At 40.8% G+C, this 25,644-nt stretch overlaps 1 protein-coding gene across 8 annotated transcripts in view; it reads right to left on the reverse strand.

The window, feature by feature from the left end:
• Positions 1-25,644, reverse strand: part of VRK2 (VRK serine/threonine kinase 2) — a 42,930-nt gene that overhangs the window by 1,172 nt on the left and 16,114 nt on the right. For 3 of the 8 annotated variants that reach the window (XM_068153260.1, XM_068153266.1, XM_068153267.1), the window contains 6 exons: positions 19,251-19,383; positions 9,079-9,199; positions 6,587-6,651; positions 4,595-4,776; positions 2,641-2,817; positions 2,163-2,381 (listed from right to left, as the gene is read on the reverse strand). In XM_068153260.1, coding sequence (XP_068009361.1) covers positions 2,163-2,381; positions 2,641-2,817; positions 4,595-4,776; positions 6,587-6,651; positions 9,079-9,199; positions 19,251-19,383 — 897 coding nt within the window. Of the gene's footprint in view, positions 1-1,559; positions 1,647-2,162; positions 2,382-2,640; positions 2,818-4,594; positions 4,777-6,586; positions 6,652-9,078; positions 9,200-19,250; positions 19,384-25,644 lie in introns of those variants that run through there. The other 5 variants (XM_068153265.1, XM_068153264.1, XM_068153263.1 and 2 more) reach the window with 5 other exon arrangements.

Here is a 25,644-nt window from a genome sequence, read left to right on the forward strand (position 1 = left end):
AGACAGAAGTAACCTTTATAGTGAGAAAGTGAGTGTGGATTGGTAAAACAGATGGCAGATGACATCTAGGTATTTATGTTATCCTAGAGAAAGCAGTACAGTTCTTAGTCTTAACTTTGGAGTTTGCAGTATATTGTATATCAAGTGTGTAATGTTAGGTATGATTACAGACCTTCTACAGAGACATGCTCTGTGTTTATGACTGAAGTCAAGACAGCCGAAATTGTTCTCTGTCTTTCTCATTTCCAAAAAAAAGCTACTACACATGAAGTCTTTACAGTACTGATAATAAAGCTTCAGCCTGATAACCCTAGGCATTGCTCTGGAGTTTGAGTTGCTGTGTTTTTATGTTGCACAGTGAAGATGAAGTTATCCTGATTTGTCATGGAAAACAAATATGCTCATCATGTGACTTTTGTTCTAGCAGGGCTGGTTTTACGTCTCCAGAAGCAATGTCATCCTGACCTTACCTTTTGCTCCCCACCTCTGGAGGGACTCCCCCCACACTACAATTGTTTCCATCGTGTCCAACATAAAAGCTGCTGCTCATGGTTTTTTCGATATTTTTTGTATTATTTTCTAGATGTTACTTCTGTTATTCTCTTTCCCAGCTCTCACAATTGTCCTACCCTTCTTGTCTGTTAACAACAGGGCAGCCATCCCATCAGTGTCTGACTCAAGAGTGAGGTGCCTGCAGCTAACTACTCCAGGCACTTGCTGAACCAACCAAAGTGTTTTGAATTACTCTCTGGAGAATCCTTGATAGCTTCTCACCACTCTAGTTCCTTCATGAACAACTGTTTCTTGTCTCCTACTGTCCCTGAAGAATCCTCCTTAATTTTCATAAGCTCAGTACTCTGAAACTGCCTGTATAGCTTACTGTTACCAATCTTCTAAATCACATGAAAGGAACTGAGAGGAAGTCTGCAAAATGAAACCAAGAAAATCCTGTCTTCTATTTCCCTCCTCCAGTTTCTCATTTGAGTATCTCAAATGTTACCTGACATCCATTTTAGCTCTCCCTACTTATGTATATTTGGTGAGTACCAGGAACCATTCTACACAGGTGCAGTACTGTGGTTCGTATTGGAATAGCAACTTCCCTTTTAAAAAGACTGAAACACAACTATAATCTGAATACTAGAGCAATGATTAGTCTCTGTTCTGTACAAATGTACTCTTCCCCCAGCTGAAGAGGGAAACACAAATCCCTGTGTCACTCAAGATCTACACAGTGTACCCTGGATCTTCTTCTACCTCTGTCATGTTGGAAAGCTAGATGTAGCTCCCTTTCCAGATCTACCTTCTTAGGACTATACTAGCCTTTGTGCAAAATAAAAGGAGGGAGGGGATTTGTGGGAGAGATCTGATGCCTTTTTTTCTGTTATCTTTTAAATTTTGCACTTGAGGGCTAGGATGTAGCACTGGACTACATTCATATTGCAAAGTTGCATTAGTTAATTTGAGTCACTACTGTGTCAGGACTCCAAAGACTTTTCAGACTCTCTCTACCTTGCAGTCAGCCAAAATATCTCCAAAAGTTGTTCTGCTCACCGCTTTCCTGCCTGATGCTCTCAGGTACAGCTGTGCTTTTTCTGCTTCACTCTCCTAGTTTGTACCAGAGACTCCCGGCAGTGATCAGCAGACTGCTCGAAGCAATGAATTAGGCATTAATAATAAAGCTATCTTTAAAGTTGCAGTTTTGTGCTTAGTAACAATCGTCCTCATTTAACAAGTGATTTTTATATATGAAAGCAAACCAGGCTAGAGTCTCTTCTGTGGTGTTTATATTTTAACAAAAAGGAGCCCAGTGTGATTACCAAAATGTACTTTGTTCTGCGTTAGTTTTATTAAAACCTAGCTTAATTTTTTTATCAATCTTTTCATGTACAGTTACAAAGTAGGACTGAATACACTCAATCCCCTTTTGCAGGAAATTACCAGTAATATTTGAGCTGAGTTAGTTAACTACTAAAATCCTCCAACTGAAAAGAATTTAAGAACTTTAATTACAGGCTGCTATGAAGTTTTCCACTACAGAGAAAAGGAAACTACTGAAGTAAATTAGTTTGCTTTGGTTTTTTAAAACTCTTATTTTTCAAGCAGCTGCTGTTTCTTTCAGAGGGTGCCATGACTGTGCTAAGCTAACACCAAAATCTCACCTTCTGTGGGTGATCAGGCTCCTGCATCGGAGTGTAAAACTGAACTGGCTTCTCTTCAGACCAGAGCTGCTGGCGTATCGCACAAGCACGGGACCTGGTTAGGCAGTTCAGTTCTTCCTCTCTCACCTTGATTTGCTTCGGTTCCACTGGCTTTGGTGCAGGCTTTGGTGCAGGCTTTGGTAAGCAAACCCGCTGATGCACAGGCAGTAATTCTGTATGCTGCAAAGAATTCAGTAGCATTTAAAATTACTACAGGTGTTATTCCAATATTCCTTCCTGTCACATTTGAGACAAGTAACTGCAAGAAACTCTTGAGGTTTCTGTTTGGAGTAATAGAAAGGCAGTTCAAAAACACCAGTTGCTGGAGTTTGAGACACAGCTCCTGGCTTTCCTCAAGTGCTTTTCTTCCTTGCCCATTCCAAGAGGTAGCTAACCAACCAGGAGATTCCATGCATTACTTTGCAGCCTAAATCCTTACCTGCTGAGGCTCCATGTGGTGAGGCATCCTGGTAAACTTGCATGGCTTTTCTTCATCTTGCAGTTGTTTGCCTGCTTTCCCTATACAGGCTTTGCTGTGACAGATGTTTTCTTCACCTTCCTTCTTTTGCTTCGGCTGAACAAGTTTTGGCACAGGCTTTGGTAAACGAACTTGCTGCTGTACAGACAAAAATTTTGTGGAGTGAAATATGAAATGAAAAAATTTCATCCCTACAGGTACCATGGAATGAGAGTATGCTTTCATCTCTCTCAACAGAATTAGTTTCAACATTTTAATTACCATCTTCAAACAGTACAGTTAGACCTATGCTCTGTTTGGGAAGTACACTGTAAAGTAAGCTTGAGCTGTATATTTCAAAGCATTCACTCATACCCTTTCCTGAGAATGACACCAGTAAGTCATCATTTGTTGGGTCAACAAGTGGAGATGAATGCATCTCATATCACTGGACCGAGTCAAATCTGGCACTGAGTCTCTTGGATCAGCTGGAGACAGTTTACAGCTACCTGATGATTTCAGTTCAGTTTGGAAAACTTTCTCAACCTAGTGAGGACAAAGCAGTCATCACCAGAGCAAGACAAATACTGTCACTGAAGTACCTTTTGGTATTGTTAAGAATCAGTGATGAAAACAGGAAAATCAATAAAACTACTAAACTAAGTATCTGTAATTACCAAGATCAAAACCCAGTGCCTTTTTATTAAACATGAACTTTTGTTCTGCCTTCCATATTACATAAATAGTGCTGACAATTGGTTTGTGAGGCACTTGCTACAATAAAATGTAATTGTATCATGAGAGAAAGGTGACAATCAGGAGATCATGAAAAAATTACATATTCTCACTGGTGGTTAATTAGCCATGCAAAACCCCCTCAAACAGATATTCTCTTCTATTAGGAATGATTACTATGCAGGCCTACAGATGTCAATACCACAGTCATTCAAATACTTCTTTCCCTACTAATTGAAGGTTGTAAAGCTCTGGTGCCAAGGTTTTGCTTCCAAAGAGCTAATTTATGACTAGAAGGATATTTTATGTCTTCAGTTGTAGCAGCTACAAAACTCAGCAAATCAGAACCATCTGTGCACTGATACTTGAATCACCATTCATCTAGCAGCCTATCAGTCACATTAGTTTGCATCCTGCATTCTTGGCTCACGTACACTTGCGATGGTCCAAAGTTCACCAGAAATATTAAAAAGGAGTGATATCCTGACCCTGCCTTATTGAACACACTGCAGAGGCAGAAACAGGGCTTCTGAATATGGGGATTTTTGAGTCAAAGGTATGATGGGACTGACACTTCACAGCAAGGTGCAGTAAGACTGCTAATTACCTCCATCTCCACTTAATAAACCATGTTTTGATAAGTGTATAGCTCCAGACTTAAAGTACCAAAGGAAAACATAACACACGAGCTGTCAGTTTCAAAGCTGTGGGTGAGTGCATCACACAGCACTGCTACCAACACCAGAGTAAAATCCCAAAATAATGCCTCCTCTACATTAGTGGCTGCAAGAGTATAAAGGTAAATGATAAAAAACAGTTTGAAAGGGAAAATTAATTAAGTGCTTTCACTAATAAAGGTAACTTTGCTTTTAATCTGGAATCCAGGAAAAAGCTGGTATTCAGACAAAATGGCAGTGAACCAAGTCCTTGACTTCTCCGTTATCCTGAAAGTAAATCATTCTCCACAGACCTATCACTTTGACATGAGAGGCTGTAGGTCAAAAGGACTCATGACAGTTCTTCCTCAAGGGTTGACATCCCACATTTCAGCAAAGCCAGGGGAAACAGAAATTACAAACATGCTATGTTTAAGGTAAAAAACTTGCTGTGTCAGCCTCATTTTGAGATTTTAAACTATTTCCTCTTCTACAAACGAAAGCACCACTACCAAGCAGCTGTCAGAAATAATCCCAGAACTTACTTTTGAGGCTTTAGCAGTGCAGTGATTTTGCATGCCAGCTGCAGCAGAAAAGTCCAGAGGGCCATCATAGCAAGTTCCACTTGACTCCAGTCCATCCAGGAGGATTTTCTTGAGCACTTGATACTTTGGCTTCTCATCATAAGCCAAGCCATAAACACAGGCCAAAAATGTGGCTATTTCACCTGTGGAGCACATCGTTGCACGTGTCACTTGGTGCAGACCTTTAGAAAGAAGTTCATTCCAAAACCTCGCCAAAGGAGGTAACAGTTTCAGCTGAAGACACAGGCAAAACACAGAAAATGATGATATCTTGTCTTTTGGGGGCGAGGAAAGGGAAACATAGACTTGGATAAATAAGGGAACCTTTAAGTGGTACATTTGTTATGCAAAGGCACTAATTCATGTAGTACTAAAAGCCATCCAGGTATTAACCAAGATACATTGCCAACAAGTAGCTCCATGTAAAACAGAAGTATTTTTTTTATTTCATAGCTCAAAATACCTCTTTAAATATTAAATATTAAAAATCCCAACTATTTTAAATATTATTACAAAACCCCCAACCACTTTAATCTCCACAGCTACTATATTCTGAAAACATAACTTGTTTTGTATCTAATACTTGGTCCAAGAGCAGCATTATTTTGCTGTCATCAAGTGGTTCTAGAATCAGGAAAACCACTAAGTGAGCAGAAATAGTGCTACTAGGAAAACCTACACAGCAGATCAAACTTCACTCTCAGTTGAAAGTGACCAAAGAGTATCCTGAAACTGGAGTACTACACCATATATTAGCACCTGCTGAAATCTCTGCAGTAAAGGTTTATTAAACATGAATACACATCATGAATATATTTTATGTATTGAACAGTGCATTCCAATAATTCAATACAGAAGCGTGCTGAAAGTAAGTGAACAAATAAAACCTAGATCCTGACCTCTGAAGAAAGTTTGGTGTCTTCCCTGAGTACCTTTGTATTTCAGTGAAGGAAGGAACATGACAAGACAAACCAATTGCTCATTTGAGGTTGAAGATTTACCCATCAGTGTTTATTTCATCTACTTAGCACTTGCTTATGGGATAAAGCAGGAAAGGAAAGAGAGTTCCTGCAATAAATATCCCAAGTATCCCATATCACAGACTATCAAGAATCATTTACTGCAGTGACCAGTGTTCCAACAGCATCCAGAAAAGCACCTTTTCAGCTTGCAGCAAAGCCTTTGTGCTAAAAATGTTTAAAGCATGAGAATGTACATGAATGGCCTGAGCCAGGAGGGGGTTGGTCTCTTCTCCTAGGCAACCAGCACCAGAACAAGAGGACACAGTCTCAAGCTGCACCAGGGGAAGTTTAGGCTCGAGGTGAGGAGAAAGTTCTTCACAGAGAGAGTTGTTAGCTGTTGGAATATGCTGCCCAGGGAGGTGGTGGAGTCACTGTCCCTGGAGGTATTCAAGAGGGGACTGCACATGGCACTTAGTGCCATGGTTTAGTAGTCATGAGGTCTTGGGTGACAGGTTGGACTTGAGGATCTTTGAGGTCTTTTCCAACCTTATTGATTCTATGATTCTGTGATCCAGTTTCTATGAAGCCAGAATATTAGTTCAGTTGAATTGCACCCAAAATGAATGAGTGATATACAGTCTTAACAATGAGTATTACATAACTGCTGTGTTACCAGCTAAACACACAGATCCTGCAGGCTGAATTATTCTGGACAGCTATGAGTAAGATTGGCTCATGCATGGTCAATTGCAAGGGTTGATCCGAGAATGTCTTCTTGTGCGTTGTAGTCTGCCCTAAGAAGAGAGCTCAGGAATACTGTACAGGCTTAGGCATGGTGAAGCATCTGCCTTAAGGTGCAAAATTTAGCAGCTGCATTTAGGATTACAAATTGAAGACTTACATGGGCATTACTTTTATTACCTTGTGCTTCCACCAAACAGAGTAAGAGACTTCAGTATTAACAGGCTAATTGAGTACATTGTGTGCTTACACTTACTAGAGCCGCTTCCAGAAGAATCCCATTCCATCACTGAATCTGGGAGCTCATCCATGAGTCTGAAATGATGTGAGAACACAATAACTTAATGTAGTTTCGGAGCAGCTGATTCTTCATTTGGGATTTAGGAAGACTACAAGTCTCAATTCCAAAGGGAGCAGACCTCCAGGATAGCAAATGGCTCACAGTACTGCTCTTAAAACCTTTTGCCAGGTATATTGTTAACTCTTTAGAGACTGCTGATTTCACCAAGACCATACTTGAAACCAAGACTGCACTTTAAGTTTTCCTTTGCATATGTGTTAAGCTTTGTAGAAAGAAAAATCCTTTGAAATGGAATGGTGTTCTGATTTTACCTTAATATTTGTATTTCAGAATGTAAGTAGCAGTTCTGGTCTGCCTCCTAGTCATTCAGTATCAGATTCTTTCTACCACATAGCTTATGGGCATCTGGGTGATGCCTGTCAAAATTACAAGCAGGCATGGCATGGACAAAAGGGGAAAGGGAACTTAACCTTAAGTCTCATGCAGTTCATAAACTGAAGGGCAGGGCCACAGAGGTACTTCATCTATCCAGATACAGCCAAAGACACGAGCTCACAATCAGTTACACACTAAAAAGGGATGAAACACCATCAGCTCTCATCCTGGTGCAGGCATGAACCAGGAAGATTTCCTGGCACCTGTAGGAACCTGCCGCTGCACAAACCTCCTTGCCCCAAGTAACTGAAATCTGTTAGTTCAGTTTAGCTGTTAATACTGTTAAGGGTTGGTTGGTTGGTTGTTAAAAAGAGACAAAGCTCCACTGATGAGTAACAGGATGTGCTCTCACATGCATGGATGTGGGGTACATAGGCTAATAGCCTTCAATTGAGTAATCTGTTGTTTAGCATCAGGAATAGGGGGATTAGTTTTAGAGAAATGAAACATTTAAACAGAAACATTCCTGTAATCCATCTTAAATTCCAATTCAAATGGAGCCTCTCCAATTATGATATGGCACAAACATTTCAAATCTCAAATATTCCAGCAGTCTTTGAACATCCAGAGAGATCTGGCATAGCTGGGGATACTGGGAGGAAAGACTAGGAACTTGTAGTGAAGACATGAATAACTGCTGAACAACACTGCTGAAAGTTCTGTTCTGGCTCCTGCCTTTCCATTGTACCCCACCATCACACAGCCTCTGCAGCAAAGCTCTGGCATGCATAGAAATGGTTTAGCTGGGATGTTCAATCTAATTATTAACTTATTAAGCAACAAAATATGTACATATATATCCAGATATCTCTTTCTGGCATTTGAAAACAGCATAGGCATTGAAAATTCAAATAAAAGGGAATGACTTGGGCAAGTTACCCAACACCAAGATCACAATTCATTAATCTGAAAGGCTATTTCTGATAAACATTTTCTGCTCATTTCCTCAAAGCACGTTTGCTTGGCAAGCTGCAAACAGTAGCAAATGTAAGGGTTAACCACACGGGAAGAATTAGCGAAGCAGCTTGATTGATTCAATTGATTTAACATTGAATAGTATAAGTGTTACCTTGCAGGGGGTTGTGTAATGATCAGAACTTTTAAAGGAGAAATATTAAATGTAACACACGATGTCAACATTTACAGATGCAATCTGTATTATCCACAGGCTGCAGGCTAACCTTTTTCTCAGCTGAGAGCCGATGCCACACTGAATTTGCAGATTGATTTCTGTGGATCAGCTATCCCTATTGTGTACCTCTGTGGTGACTTGCCCTACTTAAAAGTTTGCTACCTTCTCCAATTGTGATGTTACATTTATGGGTAACTACTCTTCTCTATAGCCTTCTGCAGGCTACATAGGACCACATGCAATTAACTCTCTCCAGTCCCAACTGTAAAAGCAGAGAAAGAAAACACTAACACTGTCGCTGTAGTAAGCTCTAAATAAGTCATGCTGGGAAAGTGGAAAGATTTTAATCAAGTTCCTTAGTATTTTGGTATTTGTTTGTAATGGCAGTAGGCTTAGGGAATATTAAAAACCTACATAAAAACATCTGAAAAATAGTATCATACAGCAAGTGAATTAAATTGAATGCACATGTGGAAAACCTTCCAAGAGATGTTTGTACTATGGTCTTGACTAAGCACCCGTGAAGTTTACTGGTAACACACAACCACCTTCTGTACGAGCAGTAAGGCCTGCAGGAACTCATAAATGAAAAACTACACAGAGCAATTGACTGGGCACTGTGCAATTTACCAGCTCTCTACAACAGCACATACATGACCTGTGGAGGAAGGTGCACAAGCACATAGAGTTCATGTTTTTAACTGCTTCTAACATCTCTCTTAATTGTGAAACATTGTTTTAGCTTTCTAGCAAGGTGCTATTCCACAGCATGCAAAGCTGCCTTTTTCAGACCTATTCTGTTAAGTGATGAGAATGTTGCAGGGTCCAAGGGTGATGTGCACATGTGTACATGTGTGTGCTGGTTTATTTTTACTTTGTTTTCGCAGTCTGGACGGATACAGGGTCCTTCAGGTTCTGTTCCCAGGGCAGCTTCCCACACAACCATTGCAGCATACAGTAGCCAAGGATTTCAAGGTCACTTCGTCTGGACGGAGCTAAAACACGGGGAGCGTGGAAAGGGGGTTAGGGTGGGGTAGTGGGGGTGAAAAAACAAACCAAAAACTCTTCTTAGGAAATAGAAAAGACTTTGATTGAAGTAGTGTTGATGAAATATAAAAAAGCCAAATGGGCCAAGTGTTTTGTTTATTCAGCTGTGTGAGACCTAAAACACCCCAGCGTTTGGCCACAGTCCACAGACAGGCAGTGACTTGTTACTGTTGAAGTAAGGGTCAGTTTCCTCACCTCCTCCAACTTCATCCTTCCTCAGTTTGGCCTGTCACATGGACTTGATCCCCATGGCCTCTGACATGATCCAGACAGCCCATAACAGAGTACCAACACTTTCTCAAAGAGCCAAGCAGTAAAACAAAGAAATAAATGTCTGCTGCTAAATTGCTAACACATGTTCCAGGAAGTCCATGGGGTCCACATTGGTCATGCAGGGACCCTGTGAGTGCAGACTAAACACTGATGGCCTTTCCTGTTCTCCCGCAGAGCTATTTGGACTTAGAAGGTATGACAAAACTGCCATCTAGTGTACATTTACACACCAAAGTCACCTGCTCACAAGTACCAGGAGCTGTTTGTTTACAGCTGTAGCACAAGCTAAAATACGCTTGCTCTTCAGCAATTCCTGTGTAACTTCACCACCACTATTTCCAAAAAGGAAGGTATTTTAGGAACAACTTACTCTTCCTCTGCATACCCCAAACAAATTCATTAACAACAGCACAAAAATACAGGAGGTAATTCAATCAATCCCATCACCAAACATCATCCAGGCAGAAAAAACAGGTAACCAAAGTTGCACTATAGATTGAGCTTGCCAAGAGGAAGCGGGTGGGGGGAATTGCACTACTAGTAGAATTGCTGCTGCTATTATTCAGAAGGAACCAAACTTGAAAAACATGGAACAGGCAGGATTCCTGCAGTATCTGACTTGCAGCCTGTAGTTTGCAAGTTGATAACACATGGAATCGGCAAGCCCAGAGCCTCTTAATTGTGATTAAAGGAAGACAGATGTAGAAGTTAAATTTATGCTCCTCCAAAATGAGTTTGGACTTTGGAGGAAGGAAAGAAGATTTCAGATCTGTTTGGTGCTTTCTGCCTAGCATAAACACTAGTAGTTGAGCAGAGTGCTGTTAATCCAGCTGTAAACAGATACCATATTTTATGGGACTTCATTAAATAAATTCCAGAAAGTCATGCAGCAAACTTTTCCTTTAATTTAAGAAGTCAGCTGCTAAAAGCTATGGTGCCAACACATCATAACTGGCTCTTGTTACCAAACACACACTGTTGTAAAAGCAGATCAGTTCTTACACGTTCTCTGTCTTAACTGCTATTAGACTATGGGAATATTAGGGGCCCTCAAACTAACAGAATGCTACACTATCCTTTGGGTGTTGTTTATATTCTGCACTGGATTCAGAAACATCCCAATGCAAGGCCTGGCCCTCATTAAAATGAAAACACAATCTCTACCACTTGCTGCTCTGTAGCGATTTCTTCAGCTATGAATCTCCAGTTGACTGTGGAACAATTCCAATCACACAAGTGTTCGCAACTACTTTTGCCGCTCTGGCAGTTCCAGAGTAGAGCCAGATACACCAACAGTTTCGATTGCAGATCCTCTAACTTTCACACAGTCCTGTTCTGGCATACACTTGTGTACAATGGGCTGCAGAAAGTAACCTTTTGTGGAAAACTGTCAGAAATACAGCAGACCACTTTTTCCCACTGAGGGTCTAATTGATAAGATTCTGTATATAATGTTAAGTCAATTAGTTTTCAGAAGCTCAGCTAAGATAATTCATTTTCTGACAAAACAGCCCCTAGAGAGTGAAGTTCACAGTTACCAGTTTGGCCATGACTAATTACCTTCTCACTCAATGCAGATCTTCCAGCCATTTCCGGACTAACGCTACGGCAAAGCCATCACAAACAGGGGGATGTGTGCAAGACAGACTTTACTGATACCTCCCTAAAGCCACAGTAGTCAGCTGGGGGGGAAGAAAAGGGACATGTAACTAGGCCATACATCACCAAAACATAAAGAGGGAAATATTTTAGAGAAGGAAGATAAACTCCCCTGTCACTTTATTGCCCACGTCACTGAAGTGTAACTACGTAACGACAATGATGTGCTTGTCATAGAACCACATGAAAATATCAACATTTGACTCTTGGACTGCACTAGCTTACCATTTTTCTGCTACTTTGTCAGCTCACAATTAGAGATGTTAACTGCAAAAACTTTTAAAATCATTTAGATCCTTTTTATAATAATTTTTTAAAGGCATTCAACTAAACTTCAATGAATTATTATTATTTATGAACAATGGAATAATTCCATTTCTCACCCCACATACATTTCAACTCTCGGTTTACTTGCAAAAATAACCCTGGAATACAATTGGAGATCACAAGAATTCTTAACAAATACTAGCTGAGAGAAGTCAATCTGGCTTCACTTTAAATGTCTCAACCCTACATGAAAAATGAATTGTGCTTGATAACTTGTAGCTGCTACCAGAGTACATATTTGAAATAGTATTTAAATTACCTTACTTCTCCCTAGACTAAAAACTTGTCTTTCTTTTTTAATAGATACTTGATTTCTACTTTTCTATTAAGCAGAATTTATTATTAATTATTTAAAATATTGCTAAACATGTTCCATATTCTTTGTAGTTGAATTGTTTAACTGAAAACTGATTCTGTCTTTCAACCTGCCAAGGCAAATTGAGAGCTCACACTGAAGCTACGGAATTAGCAGCCATGGCACTGAAATCAGATTCAGGCCATAAGAAGTTTTATATACAAACATAGACTCAACAACACACACAGTGGTCAATGGAAACTGAAAGTAACAAAACCAAAGCAATTCACCCTGAGAATAATAATAATAATGCAAACCAGCATGAGGCTGGGAAACTCATTGGAACAGAATAGAATAGACCAGACCAGACCTTCAAGATCACCATCAACCAATCCAACCCACCTAAACAACTAACCCACGGCACCAAGCACCCCATCAAGTCTCCTCCTGAACACCTCCAATGATGGTGAATCCACCACCTCCCCGGGCAGCCCATTCCAATGGGCAATCACTCTCTCTGTATAGAACTTCTTCCTAACATCCAACCTAAGCCTCCCCTGGCGCAGCTTGAGACTGTGTCCTCTTGATCTGGTACTGGCTGCCTGGGAGAAGAGACCAACATCCGTGTATCTCTGTACACTGGATGTGGCAGCTACCTGAGCCCTAATGTATATTCAAATTACTATTTCAAAATAGATCACAAATGATATCACACTGGCTGCAAGATGCTCTCAAAACCACATTGCTCCCAACAACTCATCTGAAAATCATATAAAAATGGGCAGTTCTCCTCTACAGCCCTTAATAAATTAACTTTCTCCAGCCTTTTGTAAAGATCTAGGATGCTACCAACTGGCAGATTAAATGTACTCCTATTAGTTTTAATTAGCACTATTACCTTAAAATTTCACCATTAGTGTTTCTTTAGCTTGGAAGCTTTTCCTAGAAAGATTGTGTTAGTTGCTCACATTGCATCTATGTGCAGTGGAACCTCCAGTTCTCCCTGGCATTACAGCATATGAATTCATGTTAATTCACAAAGACAATTAAGAGCAGAGGCATTAATCCTAAAGCCCATCAAGGAAAGGAGTGTTAACATGACCATGGGGACACAGAATTATGTTAAAAATGTATCATCACAATGTTTTAATAAATGGACTAAAAGTGATACCAGTTTTTAACTCAGGGTTGTGATAAAAAACAAGACAAATACAAGATTTGCCAAAACAAAATATCAGTGTTTGTATTAAGGACTGGAGAAAGGAAAAGACAAAAAAAGGCTAATAATGAAGCATCACTTCCCCAAGGTACTTGTCAGCCTAAGAACTCACTGCAGCAGGGCAGTGACTGAATAGCTGGAAAAGGGTAGATAACTTTATGATACATTCTAATGCATGCCACCCTGTACAGAGATACCAAGTCTCAGGCAGGGTGACTGCCAGCAAGGGCCAGGAACAATTGCTCCTCCCTTCACATACAGGTCTGCACCCTTAGCTTGGCATGTTGCAAAGTACTCACTGATAGTAACGACCACTATGGAATGCTGGAAAGAAAAATCCAGTGTCACCACACTGGTCATCTGGGTCACCACATCTGGACTACAACACTTCCAGAGAACTCTGTTTGGGACTTGGCAGTAAGTGATGACTTCTGTGTCAGCTGGCAAACTGGGATTCTACAGCCATACACTCAACTGGTGACATGGCTGACTGGCACAAAACACACTGCAGAGCTGGCAGGAGTTCCTGCAGTTGTTCACAGGAATGATACAACTGTGAGTCCCCAGCACTGACCTTGCCCTTGGAAGGGGCCATACCAACATCATCGGCCTCGTGACCTTGCAAAGGCAGCACGAAAGCTGGGAGCTATCCCATACATCAAGCACTCTCCTGTGAGTAATGGGAAGCAGGCTCAGTACCTTAATTGAATAACTCCACCTCAAGAACCACAAAGAGCAACAATACTACTGCTGCTGTCCCACTGTGGCCATACTCATGAGCACACTGAGATAGCAAGTCCTGCAGGCCAGAAGGTTCCAAGCTGTGGTCCTCAAACCTCTTCAAAATAGCAAAGCTGTCCTGGACAATCCTAACAGCCTGATGTGCAGACAACTGCACAGCAACCTCCAAAGAAGCAGTTCCACTCACACGCTAACCAGCAGGATCTACCAGCAGAACCTCCTCCTTTTTGCATGTGCTACGCCGCATCAACAACACAACTGTGCACCCAGCAAGATTCTCCTCTGAACGTGGACAGAGTGAATGATCATTGGGGCTGGTAGAATGGGATGTGCTGAAAGAAAGAGGGATGGAGTCCTGATTTGATGGGGAGAAGTTTATGCAGTGGGAAGGCTAGAATATGAAAGGAAACTTGACCATGAGATCTAGGTGGTAAAGGATAAATGGTGGTAACAAGAAGTGCAGGTACCTGGTTGGCAGTAAAACGTTTCAAGCTTGCAGTAAGAAGAACATGTGACAGGAGAGCGGAGACAGGCAATTTTAATCTTCTGTCACATCTGTGGCAGAAAACAATCATGGAAGTTAAGGGCCTGACAACAGCTCTGAAATTCACAAACTTTTTGAATTCCTGGGGTAGAGAATGAGAACCAAAATTAAACAGCCAGTTCCTACTCACTCATTAGTTGTGCTAGAAAGTCGTAATGCTCATTTTATTTCTGTTGTTTCTGGACATTCTTGGCAGAACAGGACAAGCCTGTAGAGGTGGTTATAGGAACCTATTCAACTATTTCCTTGCTAAACTCTTCTTTCACTTCCAACAACCTCCTGCTCCCTCTTCTGCCAGGCACACATTCCTAATCCAACACTCAGAAACTAAAACATCTTTTCATGCAGTGGTTCCACCCATTTTTTGCCAGACCAGTTATATTTTCCTTTTTTTATCTTTAGGATTTACAGTTTGTCCTGCACAGAGTCTTTGGGAAACATGTATCAAACTGCAGCAAATCAATAATTCATTTGACTGGCAAAAAAAAAAATCCAGCAGTCTCCTCCTGAATCCTAACTACCCATGGACAGATGCCAAATAAACCTCTTGATCCAGAGCCGTTTAGAGCGCTGTTCTCTGGAAGCCATGAGGGATCAGAACAGAGATATGTTTCCAAGCATAGGTGTTTATATTCTTGCACATCCTTCCTCACAGAATGAACTCTGTGTATATTCTAGTCAACTCCTGCATGTAAAAGAAAAGAAAAAATAGACCAGAACTGAGCTGTGGTTTTAATATCAAGCAGCAACAGTTCTGTCAGACCAACGGGGAAAAGAAGAACAAGAACTGTAGAGCTTTCCCCACAGTCAGCCCGCTGCCTGCATTGGCCTGCACTAACACAGTATACAAGCCTCAACAGTGCATGTTGCAACAGCCATGTGAGTGGCACAAAGAACTGACTAAAATATGGTTTCAAGCAGCTGCAACTGCCTTGCCCAACACAGGAGATTAAAATAAACACTTCTGCTCCATGAAAGAATCTCAGAGCAGCTACAAAAGTGGGATGAATTGAGGCAGACATCACCAGACATTCTACGTATCCTTAAGTCCTGCAAGGATTTCAGTAGCTCCTGTGAGAGACAGCAAAACCTTAAAAGGGAAAGGAGAGTCATCTTTATGGCAGACACAAATATATGCTGGAGGGAATTCAGCACAGGCAGTTCATACTCTTATGTTCATCAATGATAGCAAATTAAAGCCAGTCTTAAGCACTCGGTGCACAGGACTAGAGTATTTAAAAACGCCTCAATATGTTAAGCACAGAATATCCCCAGAGAAATGAGGTATTGACTGCATCCCTCGGTGAGCAGAAAAATCTACACAAATCTATAGGAGGCATTGATCCAAATATTACTTTTTAACACTATGTAACAAATTTTAAAATGTACACCCAGTGCAGATATAATTCTCTTTAATTATCAATCAACAAACAAAAATGTAATACTGTTTATACAGTATGGTCTTTAAAAACTAATACCCTGAATACACTCAAATACTACACTCACCTAACAATGCAGTTGTGCCACATGGCATTTGCATCAAAATGAAAAGGTTCTAAATTTAAAAAGCCCCCACACAGTGGTTGTGGAGATCCAGACACCAAGTAAATGAATGCTTATGATGTGGGCCAGATCCAGCTTGGGCCCTGCCTTGGTTCACAGTGAACTCTAGATCCGAGGTTGCAATGTATATTTGGTAAGAGTCAACAAGTCCAGAAGCCTCCAAACAGCACTGTGGCACGGTAGAGAGTGCCTGTGGGGTCACACACACTGAGCAGATCAGAGGCATGCCTTGAAAAACTGAGGACAAAATCAGCATGAAGACACGAGGCAGGATAGCTGCCTCCAGCCTTGCCCAGCTTGGGGAGATTCCTCTTCAGTTCCAGCACAAAGTCAAAGCCATCAGCACCATCAGTTTACACCAGTATGCACTAAAGCAACTTGTTTGATGGCAGCAATTCACCATCAGCTTCAATAGGAACAGCAGCACATCTGACTCAGCCCTTAGCAGAGGCTGTCAGAATAACAAGGACTAATCCTACAACCCAAAAGTGTTACCATGTAGTTAAGAAACTTTCTGGATCTCAGTGTACAGCATAACCTCTACAACTGATGAACTCCATGGAGAGCTTGGGGAATAAACAGGGATGCAGCTGGGTTAACCTCTTGATTCAACTAGGAAACCATCAGTGCTGATTTAAGTGGTACGTGGCTGGATTTGATTGGCTTTGAGCAAGGAAGTTACCAGCTTCCAGCATTGCCAACAGGTACTTTGGGAAGCAATGAATTCATAATTTTGTTTTAGGTCTCAGCAGGTACCTCAAATGTCTGTTTATGTTCAGGTAGCTACTTTGTGAGCAAGTCAAAATGCTCTCATTTGTCTAGCTCAATACAGAGAGTGGTACCAGTCAGGGATTCCCAGTTTTGAGATATTTATGTTGCTACATACATTTAGGAAATGCCCTCTGAAAAGGATCTCATTTACAGAAAGTAACATTTAAAAATTAGAGCTGTGTTACAAGAGCACTGAAATAAAGTGCTCCACTCTGAAAACTAAGGTAACTATCAGAAGGAAGGCTGTCTATGCAACTTTGGTTTGGAAACGGTGAAGCAGTCTTGAAATGCTTTTCAGAAGAACATCCCACCTCCCCGGTACATGAGATTGCCTTGAGTCTTAATTGCAACTTGGCATTGTGACATAGAGCCCCTTGCTCTAGGTGTTGAAAATCTTTCAGTACACTGAAACATCTCCACAACTCTAAACCTCACAAGAAGAAATGAGGTGCGCTCTGCCACCTGGACCTGTGCAATCTCCAACAGAAGTCGCTGCAGATGCACATTTTCCTGAGATGGGGAGGGGATTGAGTCAGTCATCAGCTGGGGGCAGGTGTGGATCTGTTAGAGGGTAGGAGAGCTCTGCAGAGGAACCTTGCCAGGCTGGACAGATGGGCAGAATCCAGGATGCTGGCATTCAACAAGTCCAAGTGCAGGGTGCTGCACTTTGGCCACAACAACCCCATGCAGAGCTACAGGCTGGGGTCAGAGTGGCTGGACAGCTGCCAAACAGAAAGGGACCTGCGGGTACTGATTGACAGCTGGCTGAACATGAGCCAGCAGTGTGCCCAGGTGGCCAAGAAGGCCAATGGCATCCTGGCCTGTATCAAGAATAGTATGGCCAGCAGGAGCAGAGAAGTCATTGTGCCCCTGTACTCAGCACTGGTTAGGCCACACCTTGACTACGGTGTCCATTTCTGGGCCCCTCAATTTAAGAAGGGCATTGAGGCACTTGAACGTGTCCAGAGAAGGGCAATGAGGCTGGTGAGAGGACTTGATGATCCTTGAGGTCTCTTCCAACCTTATTGATTCTATGATTCTATCTGTCCTGTAATCAAATATCCATCAACAGACACCTCTCCACTAGGCAAGTTAGCTGCTACAACTATCCAACTGCCCTACCCCAAAGACCTATTCCTCAGTGTCTACATCAAATACTTGTACATGACCACACTGTTCACACGACCAGGAAAAAAAAGCCAGTCAGACCTCCAGAAAATGCACTGTATGCTTGGGAGGGCTAGAAGAGTCTGAAACAGATGCCCTCTTCATGACAAAGTATTTTCCAGCAGGTGAAAATTGTGCAATTGTCTTAACAGCAAATACTTGACAGTCTTATTTCATTTTTCCTAATGACCAGAGTTAAACGATTGCAGGTTTTAACAGTGTCGGCAAATTATCAAGACCCTCTACATTACATGGTCAATGGTCCTTTTAATAGGAAAAGCAATAATACACAGTTGTTTGTGCCAACTAAAACTCGTTAGAAAGTATTAGTTTAAGGTAACAGTTCAGCAGCTATTAACAAGCACAAATCTCTACTGTTATCACTTGTGAGACTATAATCCTAGCAAAGCTGGCAGCAGGAAACCATTCCTTTTGTTTTAAGAGATCTGGGGGGTGATGGAGGAGGGGAAGAGGGGAAAGAAAAGTTAACAGAAACTGTTCTGTAGCAAGAGTCAAAGTTTTTCAATAATGACCATTTTTTTCACTAGCATAACATTAGAATTGACTTTTTGTCTTGCTGACATAGCAACTAAGAAAGTTGCGTTGCATTGGCCATATTGATTGTGAACAATGCAGCCATCAGTGGGACTTTGCACCATATATTTTCAATATTGACCTCCCATTCCCTTTGCCATGGCTCTATGGGTCTGCTATTGGATTTGGACTGCAGTGTAATAAACAGCTAAGGTTTAATTAATGGTAAATGAATACAAGACATAGGTTATGACTTTAACTAATTAGGGAATTGTTGAATTAAGTCTGCCTTGGAATGCAAGGCAGTACAATCAATATCCAATAAAAGGACTATGTATGTAATTTACCTGCAAATGTGTTTCCAATACCATCAAAGTGAGTTTAAATAAGTAAGATATATGAAAGGCTACTGGAAAAAGATTTCAGAAAGTTAACACTTTCTGACTTCAAAACAGATTTTCCTCCTTGCACAATGAATGTCATCTTGTAATAGCCTCTCACAACACAGATGGTGACACTCAGACACAGCTCTCCCTAAAGGACACTGCATACTCCAAACACTTTTTCTTGACAAGGCAACATTAGCAAATACTGCCTTTGCCTCTACAGAGTACAGAGAATGAAAACCAGTGCTCCCAACACAAACCAACTAAGTTTAATGGCAAGCTCTTCCTAGGGTGTCTTGGTTCACCTTCCAGTAGCAGCCTTTTTGTTTTAAGCATGCTCTCTCTCCCCTCCCCCACCCAAGCCCTGGAGAAGCACTCTCAGATACAAGAAGAGGTCACCACATGAGAGTCTGATCAACCCTGAGCAATCCCCAAGACTGCTTCCATCGTATACATCAGCTCACACCCCCTGATTACTCATTCTGCAATCACTTGTCTGAAATAAAAAAAAGAAACCTACCTACTCCCTTGTGGGCATCTATACTGGTAAACTCTATTGTTCCATTATGGCCCTTCCTAGGATTTTCCTGATAGTGTTTGTGGTTCCCATTGGGACAATATCTGTAGGAAAGTCCATAATCTGCAAGATAAACCTGGAAGACATGAACAGACAATGAATAATGCTTTTGTCCTTTGAAAGTATAACCTTTATAATTATGTCTTAAGAAACTGATAGGTTAAGGACAGCCTTAGATCTAAATTTTATTAAACCAAATGGTGCCTTAGGATAAAATATGTACAGCTGGGGGCTATAACAGCTGCCCTCCCCATTTAAATCCTTCCACTACTCATTTCAGAGTCAAGCAGAATTTCAGTCTTTTAATTTTGTTCCTAAGCTCTTCTCTCTCCAGGTGGGCATCTAGACAGCCTAAACTACAATGCACCTTTTTATGGATGCTCATGCTGCTTACAGGATCCCTTGTGCTCCTTATACAGGCACATACACACCCCAGAACAGTACTATTTCATAACAGCAATGCAACTCCAAAGCCAGAGCAGTGAGGCAGGAGATTCACCCAGCCAGACTGGACACAGGGCTCCAGTGCTAACAAGGGACCATGACCACAGGGCTGCTGGGCATTAGCCCAGCTGTAGCCTCATCTTCACCTTTTAAACATCACTGTTGGTCACTTTGTAATGGTGACAATTATTATTGAACAGAAAGTGTAAGATAAAACAAAGCAAAAGAAACTAGCCCTCTCCTCAACCCAGAATGAGCTCTTAGTAAAACACTCCTAAATTTCTAAGAAATTTTAAAAAGGCTCAGAGCCAGACTTCATTCTAAGTTACTTCAAAGCACATCCATGGAGCTAGAACAGTGTAAGAGAAAAAAAATCTTGGCCTTCACTGTGTATATTGAAGCAACCTCACACATTCTGCCACATTTACCTTTCCAGCCTAGCACAAGTGGGTTTTTTGTTTGTTTGGGGGGTCTTTTTTCCATGTGGGGTTTTTGTTTGTTTGGGTTTTTTAATGCTTCACTATAAGTACACTAAATAACCAGAAGGGGGAAAGCCCCATGGCCCCATGGATGACCTCTCTGGGAGATGCACTTGTGGATTCTTGGACTTAATTGTGAAAGCATTAACTGATTTTAAAGTCAGTCTTGCTCACTTTTACAGTATCTGAAGCTGAAAACAGAACAGCTGAGGAAAGATGAATTTTACTTTCTGTTCTTCTGCTGCCTGTCAAGACAAACCCTAACACACCATCTGTCTCCTATGCCTCTATTTCTCTATAGGCATTGTGCAGGCAGTACTGCAACTATGTCAATTCTACCACTCACCTAATTTAGATCAAGGGCACCAGCCCATTCTATGAAGTCCAGATTAACACGTTCTGCCTTCCAACAGGGGTGGACTTAATACATGCACATGGTCAATTACTGCAGCACAGCTGACAAGCAGTAACTTGTTGAAAGCAGCTGGAATTTAATCACAGTCCGTCCACCCCACCATATCCCATAGGTTATTTTCTCACTTTCATTTTCACACTCACACCTAACCTTTAACCCTTACATTGACCCATTCTCACATTAGGCAACTGGGGTTCTTTTAAATAAATACCCAAGTATAGTACTTTCACTTAGAAAGAAAAAAATGCTACAGACTACCATTATATAACCAATGGAACTGATCTCTGGGGTAAAAGCTACATCATCTACTAATCATATAATTATTATAAAAGAAAAGCTTTTTCTTATTCAAGCCTTGGTTTTGTTTCCTCTTGTGCTACAAAATAGTTTATCCTATAAAAGTCTAAACTAAATTCTTCTGGCGCTCACTTGTAATTTCATTATGTCACTCCTGGTAGAGGGAAAACAAACACACAGAAACCCTCAAGAAAACTTTAACACATTATTTTGTGGTACATTCTGTAGAACTACTGATTCTTGTTTGTGCTCCAGGCAGCTTCAAATAGTGGGATGGCTGCTCTCTTGGTTTTACTGTTTCTGCTGCAGGACGTGTGCTCACTTGAAGCATGCAAGGGGGGAAGCAGCACTCACTTCCTGCAGGGAGATGGCTTTTAAGACTTCCCATGATGTTTTACACCTGACAGACCATACAAACTGTGATACAAGATTAAAGGCCATAGGCACCTTTAGAAAATTGGTCAAGGCATAAACTCTGTTGGGTTGACCAGTTTGATTCTCACCTGCATGTGTTCTCCAGCATATTCCTGATTCTCTGGTACCTGTCCTAATTGAGCCCACAGTCAGTGTGAGAGACCTAATGCAGACTACCACAATCTGAGCTGTTATGAGTCTTCTGAATCCTTCATGGGCTGGGAAAGCCAGAGTAGGCTAAGTGGGGTATTATTCCCAGGCTAAGGGGTACATTCTAGATTTTGCTTAACTGTAAGTTTGTAGCATGTGTAGTTGACCAGATGCAACATGATGAAATACAGAGCAGATTTCAGTCTTTAAATATTCAGACTATGCCTTATATTAAAGCAAGATTTTTTAGAAAAAATAATACAAGCTGAGCATCTCTGCCAGTTCTCTGGTTCAGACTGGGCTGGGAGTGCTTGCTTGTGTGACAGACACTCCCATATGGCAGCCCAGCCTTGGTGGTGTTTCAAACTATTGTAAAAACAGGGAATCTAGAAGATAGCCACAAACATTTGCTTGTCAAACTTGAACTCTGTAAAGAAGTTACCAGTTATCCTGCAGATAAATCACAGTACCTATGCACTCGTAATCCATTTTTAAGAAACGGACTTTAATTTACTTTTAGTAGTAGGATTAGCAGAGTAGTTTTACATTTATACTGAAAATCTCCTCTGAAAGTGAGAAGCAGCTTTAGGTTATCTCGCCTTCACTGTTGGTGGCAAGATCAGGAAGCCCAAAAGCCATGGATCACTTTCACAACTCTCACATCACAATTTTTCCACAAACATGCCACTGATAGTAGCCTCTTGAGTCGAAGGCCACCACCAAAAATCAATCCCCTTCAAGCTGCACAAAACTACCAATGCACTGTTACAACCCTGCCACAGCCATTATCAGAATGACTATGTTATTTTAAATTGCCATTAATAACATTTCATCAATTCTCATTACAACCCATTTATCATTAAATAGATATACAGTCCTTTATTTATATTAGTTCTACTTGTCTACTTTTGGCAGGGCACGCTGTGTCACATTATCCAATTTGCTCAGAACATGAGGGCTATGGGTACATACATTTATAGGCTGTTACAGGTTTTCTAAAGGGTATAGGGAAAGCAAAAAGGTGGTGAATATTAAAGAATATTAAGCAAAATAAGTCTTTTAGTATGTTTTTCACCACAATATTTTTCACCTGTGTGCTTTTTTTCCTTTCTCTTCTGAGTCTGCACTAGACTCAACAGTGCTTAGCATGGTCTGTTATGAATATATTTTGTTACAGATTAGAAGCCAGATTTCTAAAGTCTTTGCACTGAATTTCATGCAAATGTGAATATGCCCACCTTACTCAAGCAAACAGCCACGCAGGCACAAATATTTATCTACATGCACAAGCAACAAGCCATGGATTTGGCAGCCCTCTTGTCCCATTTGTGCATGACTCCTTCATAGTGCTTTACAACTGAAGTGTATTAAATATACAGAATTCTTACAACTTGTACACATCATGATATATAACTGCACTGAGCCAGGAAGCCATAAGCCAAAGGTGTTGGACTCTGCCTTTAAGTATATATAGCAGGTGATTTATCAACCAAACAGTAACAATACAGTGACTTTCTGGGTGGGTATTTTTTTTTCCCAGTGGTTTCATCACTAGGCTTATGTAATGCCCTGTAAATAATTAACTACATACCTACTAATAAGAGGCAGATTGGTTGCTAATGACCCTAGTGCTGTCAACTTCAGCTGGATGCTACACTACAAAAAGGCTAAAGGTAGACAGATCCACTGGGGACAGGAAGTCTTAGGTACAGAAATAGCATCTTTCACAAAAGAGAAGCCAAAGAAGGAAGAAAGGCTAAGCCATGGAGAGAGGCAAATAAACCTCCCATGACTTGTCAAGCAGCAAGTCGTGATGCTGGAATCATCTGAACACCAAGGTATTTGGGCCATTACTACACCAAAAGAAAGCCACCAACAAGAAATCAAACACAACAAAAAGTGTAAGCAGTTCTATTCAAATGTAGCAGTAAGTAGGACTGATGAAGAAAATTAAGGCCACCTGACTGTAAAGCTACATATCAGATCAAGGGTTTAGCCAACTTCCCTGAGTTAAAACTCAAGTGTTTCTAGGTGGAATTTCTGCAGACTGTATCCTTCCTAGAAGAGAGCAGGTTAGGTTAGCTCTGTATGTGATAAGTCTGAGAGTTCTATTCTCTACCTACCATGCCTAAGAAATGCTTCAAATCAAAATCAGAATGGAGGTGCAAATACAATTAAAGTTTACAGTTGAAAAATCCAAATAGGCAAACTCTGGTGCAGACTTGAGTCTGCCACACTGCAGCCTGTCTGCCCATATATTCCGAGGGCGGTGGGGGCCAAGGAAGAGAATACAAGGTAACAGTTTTTAAGAGGCATTCTTCCAAAACTTATTTCATTTATCAAGAACTCCAATTTTAAGATCTTTCCTGCTGATCACTTGTCCCTTTTAATAGTATCACAATTTAAACGAGTTTATTGGATTTGAGTTTCTCTTTTAGAGTCTTCATCAATAATGCTTAGTCTGCTTCATCATACAAACAGCTGCTGCTATGCACCAAACTAGGTTTAAATCACCACAATACTGAGACAGTGCTTCACTTGTGTAATTTATAGGTCTGATCACTTCAGTTTTTCTTTCAGGCCTCTCTGAGACTCATGGGCTGTGTACTTGCCCCAGTACATCACTTCTGTCAATCACTGAGCTGCATCCAAGTTCAGAAACATATTGATTGGAGAATTGATCACTTGACTTGTAACTCACTGAATGGCCTTGCTCCTTTCCATTGAACACATCTGCAGCAAGCTGTTCAGAAATCAGTTGATTCTGATCTTCTAACCATTTCTAAACATCATTTGGAGGTCACACAGGGACAGGACCTTTATTTGTTTCTCTGCCTTGCCACAGAAGGCAGGGGACAGCAGTATGGATTCCAGACATTCTTTCAAAAAGGGGACTATGGCATTTATTTGCAGTGGTGTAAATCTACCAAGTTAATTTACATAGGAGAGAGAGTAGCAGCAGAAATTCTAGCATAGAAAAATGATCCTTTTTTAGAACTGCAGGAAGTCAGGCACAAACTCACACAGAAGAGTACATATGAACAGCCACTAAATGACCAAAAAAAATTGAAGTTGAATATAAGAGTACATGTGCTGTTCTGAAAAGGGATTTCTCTCTCTCCCCTAAAACAAAATATGGAGATACATTTTTAATATATCATTTTAAGATACTAGTTATGGTTTTCTTTTAAAAATTAATTTCTAGAATTAAAGAACACTTCCATTTTAAAATCCTGGACCCTAAAGAGCAAGAACCCACTGACAAAATTCTGAACAAAAACTCACCACAGATATTGTTAGGTCAGACAGCTTTATTACGCCAACTCCCACTGGAGCTACGGGTCTCTCAACTTGTATTCCCGAGTTTGCCACTGGCTAGATGCTCTCATTCCTATGAGATTAGGTTGCCCACTTTACCACCCAATTCTCCTGTTTTTAATAAAATAAGATCACAGCTGTCTAGCTACCGAACATTCTAGCAGAAAGTGGGACAAAACATTTCACAGGCATTGGGCAGCAATGACAGTATCTGAGGTCTTATCTGTAGTGTTTAAGATTTGAACACATTGATAAATTAAAATAGAGTTTTCTCCAACGACAGTTTAGAGGATGCAAGATAGAATAGTCCATATTTTTGTCATATTTAATCAATGGTGATGTTCCACAAAGCTTCCCAGCATGTTCATAAAGACAGCTTCATTTGTAGAAAAAGCTGTCACAACACCATGAAGTCTTACACTGGAACTGGACACGTCTGGAGTATTAAGAAGCAGCTTTCATGATAAAGTTACGTGCAAATCAACAGCATGTGCAAATAGCCAAGACATGACAAATGCAAGATCATCTGTGCTAGTACACATGTACAGATACTCTCACACTGTTTTAGGTATTAGCATCATCCAGTACTGCTTCTAACACAAGTAAAGAACAAGGATGGAGGCAGCAAGCACAGAATCAAAAACTCCAGAGGAAAGATATTCAATTAGTGGCATATGTAGTGTGAGATTATTTCTTCTTTTCATGCCCCACAAGACACAGAGCATACATGTTTCAAGCTACTGTGTAAGCTATGTCTGGAAAGTAATTTATTTGACTAGAAACAGCCCCATTAAGCAATCTGCCCTGCTGTGTAAGCTTA

The sequence above is a fragment of the Melanerpes formicivorus genome, unplaced genomic scaffold, assembly GCF_026170545.1.
Source record: "Melanerpes formicivorus ecotype bairdi unplaced genomic scaffold, bMelFor1.0.p_v2 SCAF_25, whole genome shotgun sequence".
In the NCBI taxonomy this organism is placed as follows: Eukaryota; Metazoa; Chordata; class Aves; order Piciformes; family Picidae; genus Melanerpes; species Melanerpes formicivorus.